The sequence below is a fragment of the Danio rerio genome, chromosome 17, assembly GCF_049306965.1.
Source record: "Danio rerio strain Tuebingen ecotype United States chromosome 17, GRCz12tu, whole genome shotgun sequence".
NCBI classification, from domain to species: domain Eukaryota; kingdom Metazoa; phylum Chordata; class Actinopteri; order Cypriniformes; family Danionidae; genus Danio; species Danio rerio.
The window spans coordinates 26639612-26660000 of NC_133192.1; the positions used below are offsets into that span (position 1 = coordinate 26639612).

Below are 20389 nucleotides of genomic sequence, written 5' to 3' on the forward strand. Positions count from 1 at the left end.
CAAAAGGATACATTTGTTGACTTGTGGTTTAAATAGATTGAGTACAGATATGTTGTTCTGTCGCTGTCATGAAGAAATTCGTGTTATGTTTTTGATGCCTGAATGGGGAATTTGAACTGGAAAAGCTGTAAAAGTGGCATGTCTACTGATGCTGTGAATTGTATCTCGCTGCAATAATAACTTGAATAAAAAAAATAGAAAATGTGCCAAATTTAATCCAGGCAAATGATGCTAGATTTCTGCTTTAATTTAAATTTTAAAAATGCTCCTCAAAGTGGGTGCCAGAAAGTACATTTTACATTAAGTATATATATTTTTTTGCTTGTTTTTGTTTTTACCTACATCATAACAATATTTGTAATTATTTTATTAAGTAAATTATTGTTGTCTTTAATTGTGAGTACATACATTATCTAAAATTTTCACTAAGAATTTAGTAAGCCTTAGTAATTGTACTGCCTCTGGTTGCAGGGTGTTATCGGGGTCTTAAAGTATTAAAAATTCATAAACCATTTCAAAGAAATTTAAGGCCCTTAAAAAGTATTAAAGTCTTACATGCTTTTTTACATGGTCTTAAATTGTGTATAATTTTGGATTATGCAATTTCTAGTTGTATGATAAAGTTTCCTTGAATTTAATCTGCCAATTATGCGTTCTTGTGTTTTTTTTATTGATTTATTTATTTTTTTATTCATTTATTAATTTTCTTTTCGGATTAGTTCCTATATTAATCAGGGGTCGCAACAGTTGAATGAACCACTAACCTATCCAACATATGTTTAACGCAGTGGATGCCCTTCCAGCTGCAACTCATCCCTGGGAAACACCCATACACTCTCATTTACACAAAAACACTATAGACAATTTAGCTTACCCAATTCACCTATAGCGCATGTCTTTAGATTTGTGGGGGAAACCAGAGCACCCCAAGGAAACCCAACAAAAGTTAACAATAAGATCGAGAGCATGATCGCAACCAGAAAACTACAGAAATATATCTGTCATAGACAAATTTAAGTTGTGTAGTTGAAATTGATGCAAGATTTGACATCACCTTGCTTTGTTTACTGTAGTAACTTGCCTCAACACACCTGCAAGGTTGTTTCTTGAAAGCCTAGTAAAGCTTGATTAGCTAGCTCAAGTATGTCTGATTGGGGTTGGAGCTAAAATCTGCAGTACACCGTCCCTCCAGGACTGAGTTTGGACACCCCTAGCATTGATTGCAAAATCGACTTTGCATTGATGCAAATCGACTTTATTCATCCACGTTAATCACAATCTTTGTAAATTTCCAACCCTTGTGCTGACAGTGTTGCATTACTAGTCTGTTTTTACTATCCAGTAATGTAAAATGGTTTGCTTAAATAAAAAAAGAAGCTTTTGAAAATTTCTAAAGAGAGGTTCACAAAAAAATCACATTGAATTTATAATTTTTTTTTTTTAAGTAATGATGTCTTGATAAGCATAAGAGTCTTTGCTTTAGGATAAATAATGCTGTTTGTGTTGTGTCCACAGCACCGCCAGGAGACAAGTAAAGACCGTCTGACTCTTTATGGACTGATGATGAAGCCTATTCAGCGGTTCCCTCAGTTTATTCTGCTGCTGCAAGTGTGTTTTACTACACACACACACACGCACACGCGCACACACACACACACACACACACACACACGCATACATTCATTTACACAGCAGATGCCCTTCCAGCTGCAACCCATCACTGGGAAACACCATAAACTCTCATTCACTTACGCATCCAGTTCTGTATTAAGAAGACACATGTGCTACAGTAAACAATTTTGTAAAAACTTCATAACATATCCACAAGAGGGCGCCTCTTTCTTTCTGATCCTTGTCACATTTAAATAAATTTTCTCATAGTTCACAAAATCACATTAAAGGCAAAGCTATTTTTTTTTTTTTTTTACAGTTTTACTACTGTAACACCCATGATCTTCTGCATTTCTTTGCAGGACATGTTAAAGAACACGCCAGTGGGCCATGCTGATCGCCTTCCCCTTCAGATGGCTCTTACTGAACTGGAAGTGCTTGCCGAAAAATTAAACGAAAGGAAAAAGGAGGCTGACCAGCGCTGCGAGATACGACACATCGCTAAAGCTATGAACGAACATTACCTCAACAAGGTACTGCAGGTCCTCTGCTTTGAGATACTGAGGTCTTATTGTTCACACTTGTGGATCTTAACCTGTTATGTCAATATGTGGCCGCTTAGTCAGGTATGATGTGACTTTTGTAAGTTTCACACAGTGCAGTTAAACCAGGGTGTGTAGGAGTTCAGTGATGGCCTGCTGTCACTGATATGAGGTCAGCACTGAGCCAATGAGTAATAATAAATAAAACTAATACAATACAGCTTTTAGTCAGCGAGGATCAAATAAATGCATTTGATCAAATGTGAATGTAAATGCTGTATATTTATATTACAAAAGATTTCATTTTTAATTGAATATTGTCATTTTATCATTTTTATCCATGTAGAGTCTTAAAAGAGATGCCTTTAAAAATGTACTATATCATGATTTTCATGAATATTGACTGTTTTCCTACATCGATGTTATTAAGTAATGTTTTAAAGCACTAAATTAATATATTACAATAAATGCATGCATCATATTTATTTATAATTTATTAGTGGACTGGAAGCCACTTGACTTTGTTCAGTGTTCCTTAAGCTTTAAATTCATAGAAAATGAAAGTTAAAAAATTAGGAAGGACCTGTGGCAAACAGATTATAGCATGCAGGTGACCTTTTAACTAATAATAGAATATCATGAATATTTCATTGTGATATGTGTTTTTTAAGCATATTTTACTTTTAGTTTTGTGTGAGTGAGGTTAGAGTCAAGTGACTAAGACAAGTAGGGCCTTAAATATTTCATTTCTGTCTCAATCCTTTTATTGCTGTTTCTGCTTCTCTCCCATTTATCTCTGTCAGCTGCTGAGCAGCGGCAGCCGTTATCTGATTCGGTCTGATGACATGGTGGAAACCGTTTATAATGATCGAGGGGAGATCATTAAGACTAAAGAACGGCGAGTCTTTCTCCTGAACGATGTGCTCATGTGTGCCACCCCCAACCGGCGGTATGACCCATTGCAGGCATTTATTATCTCTAATAACTGTCACTCTGAACTGTTTAGCACAGCATTACTACCAAGACTAAATTTTAAATCTTCTGAGTTGTACCTTGTTCCTTCATAAATGCCATGTTTCTGTCCTCCAGGCCATCTCAGGATGGTGTGAGTGTTGGAGCTGGAGGTGAAGGGGTTCCTTCAGGACAGCGTTTCTTGCTCAAGTGGAGTGTACCGTTAAGTTTTGTGGAGGTCGTGGAGTTTGGCTCCAGCGAGGAGATGGTTGACTCCCGGTTTCCACCCTCACACTCTGGAGATAAAGTTGTCATTAATGCAAAACCTAGTAAGTTTGTTATATACAAAATGTTTTCAAACACATCTGCTTCATGTTATTTATCAGTAGCTATCATATTTTACCATAAGATAAACATCTGAAGAATGCAGAAACTAGTTCAATTGATTTAAATCTGGGTGTGCGGAGTGTTTTTCCAGTGTGCCGCTCGCATTCACTTTCAGCCAGTAGAGATGGAGTACTTGTTTGACAAAGTTAAAAGAGCAGATATCAGCCCCTGGGTGGCGATATTGAGTTTTACTCGTATGTCATGCAATGTCTGGTCACCAAATACAGCCAAATGCCTATAATTTCAAAATTCTGATCTTTAGGACATTCGGTGAGCACATGCAATGTGATTCTAGCAAAGCATGCAGGTGTCTTTTCATGACTGATTGATGTATTTATACAGGCTTACTAAACATTAAATAATAAACAATAAATAATATAATTTTATGCATTTGCCTTTTGGCCTCAAAGTGATTGAAAGCTATTAATTTGCTTCTTGCAGCTATACTTTATGAATGACATTTTAAAATGTCTACATCAGCATAACTTTAAAGTGTTTTCTTTCTCTTAGCATTGTAAGTTTGACCTCTTAATCATGTCTGACATATTTTCTGGAAAATACTATTCAAAGTTTGACATAATCTTAGTGTTAGAAGTCAATTAATATTTTTCTGGAGTTCGAGGTCAAATGGTGGTTATGGTTCCAGGCCGAAAATCCAAAGTTTTCACATTTAAGCACTAACTGGGCCATGAAGTATAGAGAGCATGTCTTTAAAAGGGGTTGTGAGAAGAAATATTGCTGTAGATAGTTTGCGGAAAGTTGTTTTGATAGAATTATCTACTCAATACCAAAATAACAGCAATAGTAGGAAGTGCTTAGAGAGATATTCATTCTGCACCACCCTTAAACAACAATACACTCGGCTTATTTTTAAACATGCACATATGTGACATTTAAAACACCCAGACTTACTCAGAAAGAAACAGGGTCAGACTTCTGACACATCCAGATAAAAATGTCATGGAGTCCATGTTTTTCATGGAAAATGTTGCTGTAAAGATACTGCCGTTTGACAGGGTTCACTATGCTCTCCGGTGTCCCAGACATTTTGACATCTGACAGACGTCTGGCTTTTTGAGTACGATCTTAAAAATGAATTATTGATGGAAAAATGTCAGACGACACCTGATAGACAGAAAATTGGAATGAGAGAGAGTGAAAGCTGGGGATGGGAAGAGAAAAGGGTAATGGAGAGAACTCTGAAGCTTTTTGGTGAATATATTTACATTTATATACTGTATATTCTTAATCCCCTCTTTATAAGTCAAACGGGCTGCTTTGAAGTGCCCTAAAATCATCTGTTGTACTCGTTTACTTGTGTCCTCAGGGATTTTAAGGAAGAGTTTGTTTTGTTTTTTTGTCTGCTTCCTCACCTCCTGCTGTTCCAGTTCATCCCTAAATACACTATGAATATTCATAATGCGTTGCTGTTGTGCTTTGGAATCTGCAGTACTAAAAGCTGTCAGAGACTACAGAAATAGCATAATAATAGTTTACCTGTTCAGTACAAGACCTCTGATGATGCAATCTTTCTTTTCATCTGGCGTTGACGACGTCATTTCCTCCCTCGGAGGCTGTTGGCTGTTTTTGTGGTTTGGAGAGAATGGGTCAAACTGACTCATGGAGCTGAACAAAAGAGGAAAGACTGTTTTTCCTGTTTCATTGCGTGTGCTCTTTTCAGCACAGCTGAGGTGACAAAAGAAGAGACTCCGGTGGGATTTTACAAGACATTATGCAAAAAAAAAAAAAAAAAAACGCACTGTAGAAGTACAACGCTGTACTGTAAAGTCTGATCTGGAAACTTGTTTAAGCTTTAACCATTTTAGACACAAATAAAATCATGCTGGACTCTCTGTGCCATTCCTCCAATGTTTAAAGGCCGAAAAAACACTTTTCAGCATGGTTGAATAAGGCTGGTGTTGTTATGGTTACTGAAAACAGTCTGTGTGCAGGAGCTGCTCTGATTCAAACTAGAGGACTGAATCAAGAGCGCCTGCATTCCCAGAGCCGTTCTTTCTTCTCTGTTGTTTTACTTTTACAAATCTAATTAACCACGAGGAATAAAGCCAACCGGAGAGGAGGTGATGTCAATGTTGTGAAAGTTCCAGTGTGCCATTGCACATCTATTCAGTTTGCAGAATTGTTTATTAGATAGAAAATGGCTTTATTTTTACAGGATCTACACATATAAGAGGTCCTAAACAAATTCAGTATCATTTTAGTATTAATCTTATGAGTCTTAAAGCATCAAAAATATTAACTTTAATAATGCTTTGGTTTTTTTGTTTTGTGTTGTTGTTTTTTTGCACATCTGTAAAAAATAGACTATCACCTTGCAGATCCATAATGACTATCATGGAGAACCACTAAAATGTAATTCAGTGCAACAATAGTTTATATACCAGAAAAAGCGTTTTTACTACGGAATAATTAGCTAATTTAAATCTATTTTAAGAATCACAGGGCAGATCAAAAATACTAATTCATAATGTTACTTAGTTTTAGACTGTTGTGCTTTCAAAGCATTATTTGAATGGTTAAAAAAAGTAAGCTTTAATAAGGTCAGGCAAGCAACAGTCAACGTAGGGGAAAACAGATGTATAGAGGAAATCCAGAGTCGTGGTAAGTAAACGGGTAGATGATCAAAAGGCAGGCAGCAGGCAGGAATAAACAATACAACAGAGAAAGAATCTAACACAGCAAGACAAGGAAAATGCATCGTAATGTATACAGTAGAGTTTAACAAGACTAAGAAACTCGTGCGTGCGTGTGTGTGCGTGTGTGCGTGTGTGCGTGTGTGCGTGTGTGTGTGTGTGTGTGTGTGTGTGTGTGTGTGTGTGTGTGTGTGTGTGTGCGTGTGCGTGCGTGCGTGTGCGCGTGTGTGTGTGCGCGCATGTGTGTGCGCGTGTGTGTGCGTGTGTGTGTGTGTGTGTGTGTGAGAGAGAGAGAGAAAGAGAGAGAGTGCGTGCGTTCGTGTGTGCGTTCGTGCGTTAAAGTCCAAGTAATCAGTTCTCAACAGCTTCAGCTGCATGAGTTAGCAATCAGCGGAAAACCAGAACAGGTGTGAGTGTGTGGTGCATGACAGGATTTGTAGTCCATTTTATGACAGATTTGTAGTCCTGAGTGAAAGTGAGTGACTCCCAACAGCTACAAGCCTGGATCGCTGGTGATTGTGATAATGCGACAATATTTAGTCTATTTTTTTAGATTATTTACTTGTTAAAGAACATTATATTTGTCATGTTTCTTTAATATATGTATTATATTTAATAAGGGTAAAATAGTTTTTTTTCAGTTTGCTCATTTAATGCTACATGTCCTTTAGACTGCCTGGACTCCTTTAGCTACTCTTTATTTGAAGAAACACTAATGGTAGCATTTATTTTGAAATGTGTGTTATTTCAGGTGCTATTTAAAAATGTACAAATTTTTTTTCATGTGCATTAGAATTGTTTGTGTGTGTGCATGTATTAGAAGTGTTTGTGTAGGTGTGTGTGTGTGTGCGCACTTTTTGTATGGCCTTAAATGTGACTCACTTTACTTAAGCTCTGACAAGAGAATTCGTTCTTGCTCTCTTTCTTTCTCCTTTTACCTCACTCAACGTTTCTGTCTCTCTTTATCTTGGAAAAGCAGATCAGCACAAAGCAGTCTATTGTATTGAGCAGGATTTGGGAGAGAGAAAGAGAGAGACCAGAGTTTAATGATTCACTCTAGAATATGATTCAGTTTCAGCTGTATTGCTCCCAGCTAATGAGGAGGGTTTTTCAATTCACCCTAAATAAATGAACAGAACGGTGATGTTCATTATTTAAGCTTAAACATGCACAGATGAGTCTTTATTGTCTTTGTCTTATTTGCAGATAAGTTATATATGGGGCCGGGACAGCTGTATCAGGACCTGCAGAACCTGATCCATGACCTGGGCTTGGTGAACCAAATTTCCACCATGATCAGCAGTCTGAAAGGGAATTATCAGGTGAATTGTTCAGACCACCGTTAAACACTTTTGGGTTGATGATTAAACACTGATAGTTGATTTGTGACTCTCTTTTTTTCTCCAGAATGTTAATGGGACTGTTGCTCAGGACTGGGTTTCAGGTCTTCAGCGTCTCATTTTAAAGAAAGAGGAGGAGATTCGGGCAGCTGATCGCTGTAGGATACAACTACAGTTACCAGGGAAACAAGACAAGTATGTGTGACCTACACTTTACACTAAAGAAAGCCCACACTAAAAAGTTTGGGTTCAGATTGCCATTATGCGAGAAATGTTGAGAAATTTCATCACAAATGAAAACAATTATTTAATAATTCCTGTAACAGCAAAGCTAATGATCTTGCTGTCATTGTGGTTCCAAACATTAATGAATTTCTTTTATTTCTGTTGAACACAAAAGAAGATATATTGAAGAATGTACAAAACCAGCAACTACTGACATCCATAGTAGGAAAACTAATGACTAGTGTTAGTCAATGGTTACTGGTTTTTAACCTTCTTCGGAAAATCTTCTTTTGATTTCAACAGAATTGAGAAACTCAAAATGTTGTGTGACAAGGTTGAGTAAAGGCTTTAATGTGTTTTACTAAATTAATGTTTTAAAGGTAAATTCATTTATTTGTTTGTTTGAAGACTATGCTAAAGAACTTAGAATGAACAAGAGCCAACACTCAATAGAACATTCCATTGCAACATCAGCGCCCAGCAACAGCCCCAGAATCCGCCATTTTGGAGTAAAAGCAATCGGCTGTACATTGGATCTTATTGTTGTCACAATGGCAAGCAGTTGCTTTGTTTTTTATTTATTTATTTATTAAAAAGCGCATTAAAGCTGAGATACAACCTGAAAGATGACAATACAACATTTGCTATCACAATCATCAGCATTTTTAAAATTCAAATAAGCTGTTGTTCTATTGGAAGTTCCATTCCAAAATGGCCGCCGTTCCATCTAGTGGCTGTTTCCCAAATAGCACTAGAGTGTCGCCTCGTGGTGATTCTATGCTCTTTGACTATGAAATGTTTTAATAATTTAGTTGCAAACAATCATGTTTTTTTAGACAATGTTATTTTTAAGGAACTAAAAATATGGAAATATAACACTTATGTTCATATAATGTATTTAAAATTCATGGGGATCTGTAGTTGTCAAACGTACCTGATTTTATACTTATAATACAAAAATTAGCAGCAATGATATTGTAAGTGTGGTCATTAGCAAATCCTGGATTAAATGGTTACATGTAATCATACAAAGTTCTGTCATGAAACTCTATGCATGCGCAAATTTACAGTTAGTAATGTATTATAGGTAAGATATAGATTTAGATAAGTTACATTCTGATTACACTTGAATTTAATTTGATCTGACATGCTCATTTTTGTAATTTTTTTAGTTCAGATCACAATCAGAAGCATAATATAATATAATATAATATAATATAATATAATATAATATAATATTTCTGTCATGATTAATAAATATGTATATAACAATGTAGAAGTGTTTGGTTCTGATGGCATAGATCTGCTATGCTGTTGCTGCTTTGATTATTACGGGCTATGTAGTCTGAGAATATGACACATCGCTGCTGCAAACATAATATATATGTAACCTCTGTAGCAGATCTAATCCCAGGTGGAGCTGGGGTGGACGAGGGTCTCAGAAAAACGCACTGCAGCGTTACAGTAAAGAAGAACACTGAGCATTTAAATGGTTGATTACCAAGATTATGTAGTAAATGACAGAGAAGATTAGGTGACCTATCAGCTTGCAACACTGTACAATGATATGTTGACAAAAATATGTTGACAGCTCTTTTTTATTTTTATTTTTATTTTTATTATGGAGCAGAATATACTATGATTCAGATTATTTGTATTTTCTCAAAACTTTAGCCCATACTTTTAAATGATCATTTGCCATGTCTCTATATTGATGTGAGTCAGGGCTTTAAGAATGACCTTAAGTGCCTAATCAGTGTGCTGTTGTTATCCTCCTGCTGGGCTTTGGAGTGTGCAGCAGTTGTCACAAACACACACACACACACCAATTATCTGCGACTGTATGCTTGGATTTTTCGTATCTGGATTATAGGAGTATCTTTAGACTCCCAGCTGTCAAACTAATCCCTCTGATAGCATAAAGCTCTTTCACACACTGTGACTGCTGGAAAATGTACGCTGTTGACTCTTTTGAGTTAGCTTGGATTACATGACGTCATAGTTTTGCTTCTGGTCATTATTCTGTATATCGACACAGTGAAAGTTGTGAAAAGCCATAATAAACAATTACTTCACTACCAAATGATCAAGTATGGAAAAGTGTTCTGGTGATTTAATATCGAGACTGTCCAACTGTTAAATCATATCCTGTAATGTCACCAATAAACAGGAAGGGACCCAGTCTGTTTCTCCAGCTGTTTGACAAGACGCCAGACCAGCTGAGATATTCAGACTACCCAAGAGATTTGTAAATCCAGACAAATGTCTATTGTTAAAGTTTTTCCAGAGAAAAATCTGAACTGTAGGTTTAATTTTAAATTTTTCAGATACGGTCGACCCACGTTTTTCACTGCAGTCTTCAACACATTCAGTCCATCCATCAAGCAAACATGGATCAGTAATCTGCAGATGGCTAAACTGGCTTTACGTAGGTGTCTTTTTCTGTTCTCCTGTCTCTACATCCTGTCTTTGTCTGTGACTCCTTCTTTAGATATCTTTAGCTGCTTCTAAACACCTTTAAAATACATTTAAATATAACTTACTATGATGTTCATAGCATATATTTGTGCCGGCTGGTTTCATATTGTTCAGATTGTGAATCATCACTCGGCCGAGCCAGAACTCAAAGTTCAGGCCAGACAAATGGATTAAAATACTGGCAACTGGAAGCCACATATGGGAATATCATTTGATTTCATAGAATCTGAGTAATGCTTCACTAATGCAGTGTGTTTATACAGAGGAGGACAACATCCAAGGCTGGTTTTGTGCTGAAGATGATGGTAATCAGATGAGGAAGCAGAATCATCCTCTCTTGCTCAAGCAAATGGCAGTGGTCATGTCTAAACTACAGGAGTTTAAGGTGACAAAATCAATGTCTGCATCCTCCCACATTAAAAAAAAAATAGTATTGTAATTTTTAGTAAATACTATAGTGTTTTTGGACCATACTAAAGTACTTGAATTAATCTGTTTTGATAATACTATACTTGCTGTGGCGATAATATTATAAACAAATTACCCAATACCATAGTTTTCTACAACTATAGGGTTTGCTCTGTTTACCAGTACTATTACTAGTATCGTGTTACTATGGCTGCAAAATATTGGTGGTGACACTGTACTTTGTAAACGGTAGTATCATCATTAATGGTCTATCTACAATGCACGATGTTGCACTTGGAAATGTTCTCTAAAATTCTCACATGTTTGTGCAGCAATAGACAATTTTATCTGAATATTCTGTGGAGCCCTTTAAGGTACCAAAATTGTTTAGAAATCATACCTTTTATGGTAGCCTAATGCACGTTTTCTTATGCTTAATTTCAAAGGCACATCTGAATTAGTTTTCTAATTCTGTTCCTGTCAATATGATTTAGTAGCTACAACAACTGCAACAGTCTAACAATCTCTTTAAAAAAAGAGCAACTCACAAAGGAAAATTTTGAATTACTTTGAATTCTTACCTGATAAGACAAAAAAAAAATTAAATAAATAAAATAAAAAAACAATAGATCAAAAGCCCCAAAAAGCACTTTGACCACTTTATATAGCCTAATTTTGTTGGAAAAATGCTCTTTTATAAAGAATTTTGTTCTGCATTTGTTTTTATCTTTATTTTAATGTTTTTTTTTGGGGGGTGTCAGTTATCTACAAAATAAACCAAAAGAACTAATGCATTATAGGTGAAGTGATGTGCAACGTGGTTAGTATTTCCGACAATTTTCTTTATTTTATAAATTTGAGTTATGAATTACAGTATCGCAATACTTGGTATTACGATACTTCAGCTGTTATAGTATCATAACGTGAATTAATGGTATCGCGACAACCCTACTACACAACAAAATCCTCTGAGTAAAATTTACTCAGTTTAGATAGTATTTAATCCCTTTCTAAATTGAGTTAAAATTACTCAAGTTAATAAAACAATGAAAAAATAAATTAAGTGATGATTGATAATAATATACAGAAACACAGAACTACGTATAACTGACTTCAGTCAAAACCTTAGATGAAATCAGCTGAAATATAATACATTGAATCTCTCAAAATCTCAGCAGAGGATCTTTAAGCAACTCCACAAACAGCAGCTTTACTTATTAACAACTTATATGGTAATAGAGACCAAATACTGTGTAAACTGAGTGAATTTTACTCTGAGGATTTTGCTGTGTATAGGGTATATTATACTACAGTACACCACAATTTACTGTAGTTAAAACGAAAGTATACTAGTAGCATTCATTAACAAATTGTCTTAATACTGTAATATATACAGTATAATACACCTTACTATAAATTATGTATTTAAGTATACTTTTAGTAATTTTCCAAGTTGGCTCATTATTGTTACTGCGTGTAACAACAAAAGTCATCTCTAAATAATGTATTTGTGGTAGGTGGAGTGTGCCGTTCACAACCCCGAGCCTCATGTGAACACCGACAGCACCGCAGATCTGCCTGTTATGGGTCACGGATGTGTGTGGGTGAGTCTAGACACCAAATTCAAAATCTAAACACCAAATACTTGTATTTTAAATCAGTTATACTTGCTTTTTACAGTCTATTATGGGTCATATCTCCCAGTTTGGTCTGTGCGTACGTGTTTGTTGCCAAATTATCCTTGACCCAAAGCAGCATTTCATCATTTTAAAGCTTTTTTCAAACACTAAAAGCATCATTAAACACTTCTGTGGGAGTGAAAGGTTGCATTAAAGGCTTGTATGCTGTATTTACTATCTAGAAGGTAATAAAGCATTCCCAGCTACATTCCTTTAAGAGCACTCAACGTGTCTCCCATCAATCTGAGACCTCATCTCTGGAAAAAGCCTTTAATTTTAGTACTCAGATCAATTTTGTTTGGCAGTTCAGATGTAGCTTGAGAATTGTTAAGTAAATTATGAAATCTCAATTTTTTTTGCAGGTGGCGAGTTGCACCAATCACATGGGTCAGGTGTCCATTGTGGCACTGCAAAACTCAAATCCTAAAGTGACAGAGTGTTTTAATGTCGAGTCGCGTATTCTCTGTATGACGCATGTACCGTTGGATGAGCCACTAAAGAACGTTGAGGGAAAACCTGAGAATCGGAATGCCTGTGATATGCCAACTGTCTGTTTGGGAATGGAGGAAGGCAGGTGTGTATGTTACAAAATCCATACACAAATAACATTTAAACGATAAGGATGATGTTATGGCCTTTATTAACTTGCCTAGAGAGTCTAATCTGATGATCCGATGCTTTCTTTTTCAGTATATCTGTTTATAAGAGCAGCCAGCGCTCTAAGAAAGTTCGCCTGCAGCACTTCTTCTCTCCTGATAAGTCTAGCGTCACGTGTTTGGTGTACACGAGTGGGTGTCTGTATGCAGGTCTAGTCAGTGGTTCTCTGGTCATCTACTCCAGAACTGATGGTAAGGAGTTTATTGGGTTTAATTTAGTTGGACGGCTTTTTTGTCTGGTACTAGAAAAATTAATCCATGCATACTGTACATACTGAATAAAGTAGGATACATTTTTTTCAGTAACTAGTAAGATTTTCTTTGAAAAACCACCAAATGCTAAGTTTTGGTGGTGCTTGTGTTAGTAGGTAACTAGTATAATCTCAGATTCAGAATCAGCACTGGTCTGAGCTGCGTTCAGAAAGGGAATGCTCTGGAAAGTTCTCAAGGAAAGTGAGATGTTTTAAAATATTTTTCCCAGTCTTTCTTTAATTCTTTCCACAGCTGTTTTTTCTCTCTGGAACATTTTTATTCCATTTTGCTCTCTGCCCAGTTTCATTCTGCCTGAGACACTGATATTTAATAAGTATTGATTTATTTATTTTTTTATGTAATTTTTATTTTTTATTGATTTTATTTTTAGTTATTTTTTTGTTTTATAATTATATATGTATTTTATTTATTTATTTATTTATTTTATTAACAAAAGTTACAGTTTTTTCAAATTTATATTTCTGTATTGTAAAGTTAGAAAAGGCAAACTTTGATACTGACTTAAGAAGGCCTAGTTAGTGCCTGTAAAAATGCTTAAAATTGGGGTTATTATGGTACTCTCCATTGTTAGTAACTAAACTGTTGCTTGCTGTGATCTAGGTGGTTTCTATGATGTTTTAGGCTACTCTGGATGCTTACTTGGTGTATACGGCATAAATACTGCATTTCCTTTGAATACATTAACACAGTGAAATGTCATCATGTGGAAGCATTATCAGATCAGGAAGCTAGTATTCTGAATAAAAAAATGTCCTAATCTGCAATTGCCTCTCTGGCTATACCACTAACTGTACTAAAAAAAAAAAAAAAAAAAACTTATATTACTAATGCTTTCCTTAGACTTTACACACCTGAAACTTGCCTACAGCACTTATTCATTGTTGTTCTTAAAGTTGTGTAAATTGCTTCCTTGTCCACATTTGTAAGTCGCTTTGGATAAAAGCGTCTGCTAAATGATTAAATGTAAATGTTAATTTACATTTTAGTCTGTCAACTGAATACAGAAAAACTTCAGGGCCAATGTAAAAATTGACATTTAGTCATTAAAATGTAAGTCCTCATTTGAGCACTTCTCCTTTTCCCCCATTGCTGACTGTTTGAACAAGAGCAAAGTGATAGAGAGAGAGAGTTTGGGACACTGTGTAGGCGCTGGTGTTATGTAATCAGAGCCTCTTGAGGCAAACAAGCTGAATAAAGATCTGCTCAAATACACTGCAGTGAGGGATGATATAGGCAGAAGCAGATGCAGGCTATCCGCTATTAACAAAGCTTATTGTGGGTCATAGACAATGTTATCAACATGTTTTAATTATTACAGTTCTTATTTTTACCCTCTCAACTGTTCAAAATAACAACAACCATGACATTAGAACACTGTATAGCTGCCCTAGACACTTTTTCCTTCCTCATATGGCTTTAATGTAAACGTGTTTTTACTGTTTTGTCATCACAGGAAGTAGTATCTACCCTTCCCTTTGTGTGACATCAGCTGTAACATTTGACCTGAATTTTGTTGCTCTCGACGTTCACAAGATCTTATCAACTCTTTGCTTTTTAAACATTAATATGTGAGATTGAGATTTCCTTCATGTGTTTTCTTGCCCTCACAGACGGCTTCTGGGTCGAGTCGGGGGCCTGTGTGTTGAAGCTGGGGGTGTTGCCGGTTAAAGCTCTACTGGTGGTGGGCGAACACATCTGGGCTTCATCAGGAGGACAGATCTTCATCATCAGCACACAGACAAACACGGTGGAGGTACTAAAGCACTTTCATAACACTTCATTGCATTGACACCAGATTTTATCAACAGTTCTAATTGTTCTGTCATCTAACTTTGCCTCCAAAAAGCAAGACAGACCCATAACAATAAATTAAATTAAATTAAATTAAATTAAATTAAATTCAATTCAATTCAATTCAATTCAATTCAATTCAATTAAATTAAATTGGACACCTCTAAAATTTATGAGGAGCCCGGAGTCTCATCTGTCATTCAAAAGAAAACAACAACAAGGACGATTGACCAAAGAAGTAACATAAGGTCAGATTTATTCAAAATTGTACTTTAAAGAAGACATAAAAACCTTGCGGAGGTAAAGTCAAAATAACAAACAAAAAAACTCAACAGGTAAGTCTTAAACCCTCTTACCTGCACATAAATTAAACAACATTCACTTACCTCCCTACTAACCACAAAACATGAGAAAACTTACTACAACTAAAAGGCACTCCTCATCACATGCGTCTCCATGACATGCGTCATTGATCTTAGTAATAAACACTCAGCGTTAAATTCGACAATGTCCCAGAGCAAATACAACATAGGTTTTACAAATAAACAAAACAAACTGACAGAGAGGAGACTCTCCGAATGATCTTGCAGTCCGGTTTAAATGAACTTCACCAGCACGCCAACAAACTTCTATGTGTCGACACCTGATTCACCGCACCTGTGCGCTCATAATGAAACCTGTCAGAAAGACAGCAGATAGAGGCGGAAAGAAGAGAAAAAGAAAAGAAGAGAACCTCAACAAAAGAAGACATGTAGTACAACACAAAGAAAAACTCACTACTTCAAATAAAATAACATTTCTTTTGTATTATTGTTTCAATAAAATACATAGCACTAAATAAACTACAAGGTTTTGTTCAAAATCAGTAAAAAAAAAGTCTTTAAAAACTATGACTGCAAATACAGTACAACATATTTAGTTAATTAATTAATAAAAATATACTAATTACTGTAATATGGGCAGCACGATGGTTCAGTGGTTGGTTAGCACTGTCGCCTCACAGTTCTCCCGTGTTTGCGTGGGTTTCCTCTGGGTGCTCTGGTGTCCCCACAATCCAAAGAAATGTGCCTAAGTTAATTGGATGAACTAAATTGGCTAAGTGTATGTGTGTTAATAAGTGTGTGTGGGTGTTTCCCAGTACTGGGTTGCAGCTGGAAATGGCACATCCACTGCGTAAAACATATGCTGGAATAGTTGGCAGTTCATTCCCCTGTGGTGACCCCTAATAAATAAGGGATTAAGCCGAAGGAGAAAGAATGAATGAATGAATACTAATTAATATTAAGAAGGTATGTACCACCATAACAAAAATAGCAGATTTGCTGTTTGATACTTTTACCAATGTTTTCAAAATTATCACAAAAACATTTTGAAATTGAGCTCTTTTTTTTAAATCTTTTAAGAACATATTTTACTCGCATATTTTAACAAACTATGTTTATATCTTATCCATTGTGTCAGATTACGATTAATATTTTTGGATTGTGAATCCTGTATTTATATGGGGGTGTCACTCCCAAATGTTTGACATAATAGGAGGATTCTCAAGCATGCAGTTTATTTATTTTTTACTTGTACAAAAACACATTTTAAGACTTTTGGCTTTGCCCAAAGTGGAAACACCAGTATACTGTTTTTAGACTACACTTTCAACTAAGTGTGCTGTTGCTTATGTTTTTATATGGCATGGCGATGGGCTTTTGACTATTATTGGCTCATTTAAGAGTATTGTTGATCTAATGTGATGTTCTAACAGCTATCTAATGTACATTAAAAGAGAGAGTAAACTCAGTTTCTTCTTTACTCTGTCACAGCACAACGGCCTGCCGTGATCTCAGAATATTAAAGCCATGTGTTCTCCGTCCTACACACAGACACTGACACACTGACCTGTTATCCAGCCAGCTTTACTAAGCTAATTATCTTTCAACAGCTTTGCTGACTGTTAAACCATTGGCTAAAATGAAAGCAAGTGTAAAGGACGAATATTTGATTGTACGCTTGAAAGAGATGCAGATCAGCTTACCAAATAGATCATTTCAGATCATTTTTAATTAACTAAAAATCACAAATTCCAGAGCCAGACTGTCTAATAATGTTGTGGTTTTGATGTTCTAGTGGGACACTCATTTGTCAAATGCTATTAAATTTCCCATCACAGTCCTGTGTTATTTTATTTGCTTCAGTAAAGATGTCAAGCTGTAGTATATCAAAATTTAAATCTTATCCACTCCTTTCCCGAGTTAAGTGGGTCAGATCTGAGTCTCTTTTTCCTTCTTGGGCTTTTTTGGGGGTTACCTCATTCCTTAGTTCACTGTACTTGACTTTTCCATAAAGTAAGCCATGTGAAGTCAGATCTGTGTTTTTTACTTTCAGTCTACACCAGCCAGTATCTGTTGTATGAAAGTAGTGTAAATGCTTGAAAATTTGCACGTGTGCATGTGTTTACAGCGTCAGTTTGAAGCCCATCAGGAAGAAGGAATGATCGTGTCCCACATGGTGGTGGCTGGAGTGGGTATCTGGATATCCTTCAGCACCGGCTCAACCCTTCGACTCTTCCACACCGAGACTCTCGACCACCTGCAAGACATCAACATCGCCACAGCTGTCAATAACATACTCCCAGGTAAACTGTCAATGCAAAATGCTCTACTTTGGCAGAAGATGAATTATACATTACGCATTATCTGTGGTCTTTAAATAAGGAAAGAATTTTATTTTAATGGAAACTAATTCCTTATCATTTTTATGCCATTCCAAACCCATACACTTCATCTTTTGAACACAAATGAAGAGATTTTGAAACAAATTTGATTGATTTGATTCAGATTTCTCTCTCAATTTTTAAAAATAGTTTTTTACATAAATCTCTATTTCTCAAATATAACTATACAAACACACACACACACACACACACACACACACACCAGTGTATATATACACAGACACAAACAGACACACACATACACACACATATACATATATTGTAAAATAAATAAACAGGAGCAAATTAAGACTAATTTTGTTGTCAAGGATCACATATGTACATTTAAATCTGTTCATTTTATAAAGTCTCTTCAGGAGACTAAAAATTCTTCGTTTACAATTCTTGATGAATATATGGGCATGTTTTTTTTTTTTCTTTTAATGAAGTTTATTAGAAGACTTTCAGGGAAAAACTTTCAATGGAGAGACAAAATCTCTCAGTTTAATTTAAATTATCTTGTGTTCAGAACATAAAATAAAGGCTTGTAGCTTTGGAAAGTTTTTGAAGTTGCTATCCCTTTAAGAATACCCAGCTAATGCAATGCTTCCTAAACTTCTTATTTCTTCGGCTGCAAATTTAAATGATATCATTTAAAACTGCTCACTCCAACACTATTCAGAGATAAGCCCTCAGAGACGCTCCCTGTCATTTGTAGTCTACAGACAGACTCCGATTACAGGTGTTTCTGCTGATTTACGGCTCTGTGTGTACATAGTAACATGACATCATCAGTGGGTGTGTCTTTGTCATGTGATTCTCTTTCATGTGGAGGAACAAAATTACAGCCTCCTCTACAATCACAGAGCCTACCTTTCATATTTAAAAAAAGAAAAGAAAACAGCTCAAGTTAATTTGCTTGAGCATAATTTTTTTCTCAAAGCAAAACAAAAATCGAGGTGCAAGAAGCATGTACATTACAGCATGTATATCAGCCATATTTGCATGTGCTTTTTAGAGGGTTGGAGTTCCTGAGTGCACCAGTGCCTCTCGTTGTGTTATTTGGACCTCATCCAGTGTTTGCTTTTGTTTCATTTTCAGTAGTGGTTCTCAATGGTCTTTTTGTGATGCTGAACACAAACCAGTGTGTTCAGGAAGCCATTCAGAAAGTGCTACTCTAGGAATTACCTCAGCATTGCATTTTTGTTTGGTTGCTTATATGTTTAATGCTTGCATGAGTGTGTTTGTGTGCATACTTGTATTTTTTTACTTTGTGGGTTCTAAATGTCTATGTATAATGTCAAGTATAGCAATACCAGTTAATCTTTACCTTTTGGGTACTTTTTGGTCCCTATGAGGAAAAAGGCTCATTAATCACACAGAATGAAGTATATTGAAAATGTATAAATGCTAAATGTTTCCTGTGCGGGTTTAGTTTAAGGGTAGATGCGAGGGCTGAACAATATATAGTTTAAGCAGAAGTGGGTAGAGTATCTAAAATCTATACTCGAGTAAAAGTACAAATACTTGCGGAAATTTTTACTCCATTAAAAGTAACAATCTTAAAAGTTACTCGAGTAAGAGTAAAAAAGTATCTGATGAAAAAATTACTCATTAGAAGCTTTTAGTTACTTTTCATCAGTGGCGGTTTTAGGCATGGGCAATGTGGGCAATCACCCATCTTGCTCTCTTGCTATATACTGTTAAGGAATTAATTAAGGAATATTTTTTGATTGTCTACAGAACAAACCATCATTAATGATTTGCCTTATTACCCTCACTTGCCAAATCAACTTGAAGCCTTTATGTGTCACTTTAAGCTGAATACTAGTGTCTTGAAAAATATCTAGTCCAATATTATGTTCTGTCATCATGACAAACATAAAAGGAATCAGTTATTAGAAATTAATAATTAAAACTATAGAAATATGCTGATAAAATATTTCTGTTAAACAGAAATGGAGGAAAAACATTCAGGGGGCTAATAATTCTGACTTGTATATACAGTTTAAAATGGTCTATACAGTATGTATATATATATGTGTGTGTGCGTGTGTGCGCGTGTGCGCGCGTGTGTGTGTGTGTGTGTGTGTGTGTGTGTGTGTGTGTGTATATATATATATATATATATATATATATATATATATATATATATATATATATATATATATATATACTGTACACACCATTTTAATGTAAAAAAATATTTTTATGGTGAATGACTAATATGTACAGTGCTAATAATTTATTCAATTAAGCAGCAGTTTTTTTAGTTATTCCATAGTTACCATTTAACTCTCTATAGCAACCTCTCGTGACACAAATTTGCAAACAAGTCATATCAATCATACTGTATTTATTATCATTTAACAGTAATGGAGGAACGCCACCAAATGTACAAAGTAAGAGTTATGATTTTTCTCTAATTTGCTTGAGTAATAATACACATTTTTAAATGTACTAGAAAAGTACACATGACCCTACTAGTTTGCTCAAGTAAATGTAACGAAGTAAATGCAATTCTTTACTACCCACCTCTGCGTTTAAGCATCAATATCGCAATGTCTTGGATTAAATTATTAGATTTAGATTATTTATTAAAGATTAAAAGATAAAAATGTTAATAAATATTTTTAAATCATTGTATACACATTTATACAATGATGAATATGCTCTTATATGCTTGATTG

The 20389-nt window shown here is 35.4% G+C and overlaps 1 protein-coding gene across 5 annotated transcripts in view; it reads left to right on the top strand.

The window, feature by feature from the left end:
- The window catches only part of arhgef10 (Rho guanine nucleotide exchange factor (GEF) 10), an 87475-nt gene that overhangs the window by 48514 nt on the left and 18572 nt on the right, over positions 1-20389 (top strand). For all 5 annotated transcript variants that reach the window (XM_009293079.4, XM_021473176.2, XM_021473177.2 and 2 more), the window contains 13 exons: positions 1516-1608; positions 1974-2144; positions 2957-3102; positions 3243-3433; positions 7352-7467; positions 7553-7680; positions 10038-10138; positions 10452-10573; positions 12114-12200; positions 12638-12849; positions 12966-13123; positions 14815-14957; positions 17447-17621. In XM_009293079.4, the coding sequence (XP_009291354.2) occupies positions 1516-1608; positions 1974-2144; positions 2957-3102; positions 3243-3433; positions 7352-7467; positions 7553-7680; positions 10038-10138; positions 10452-10573; positions 12114-12200; positions 12638-12849; positions 12966-13123; positions 14815-14957; positions 17447-17621 (1843 nt within the window). The remainder of the gene's footprint in view (positions 1-1515; positions 1609-1973; positions 2145-2956; positions 3103-3242; positions 3434-7351; positions 7468-7552; positions 7681-10037; positions 10139-10451; positions 10574-12113; positions 12201-12637; positions 12850-12965; positions 13124-14814; positions 14958-17446; positions 17622-20389) is intronic.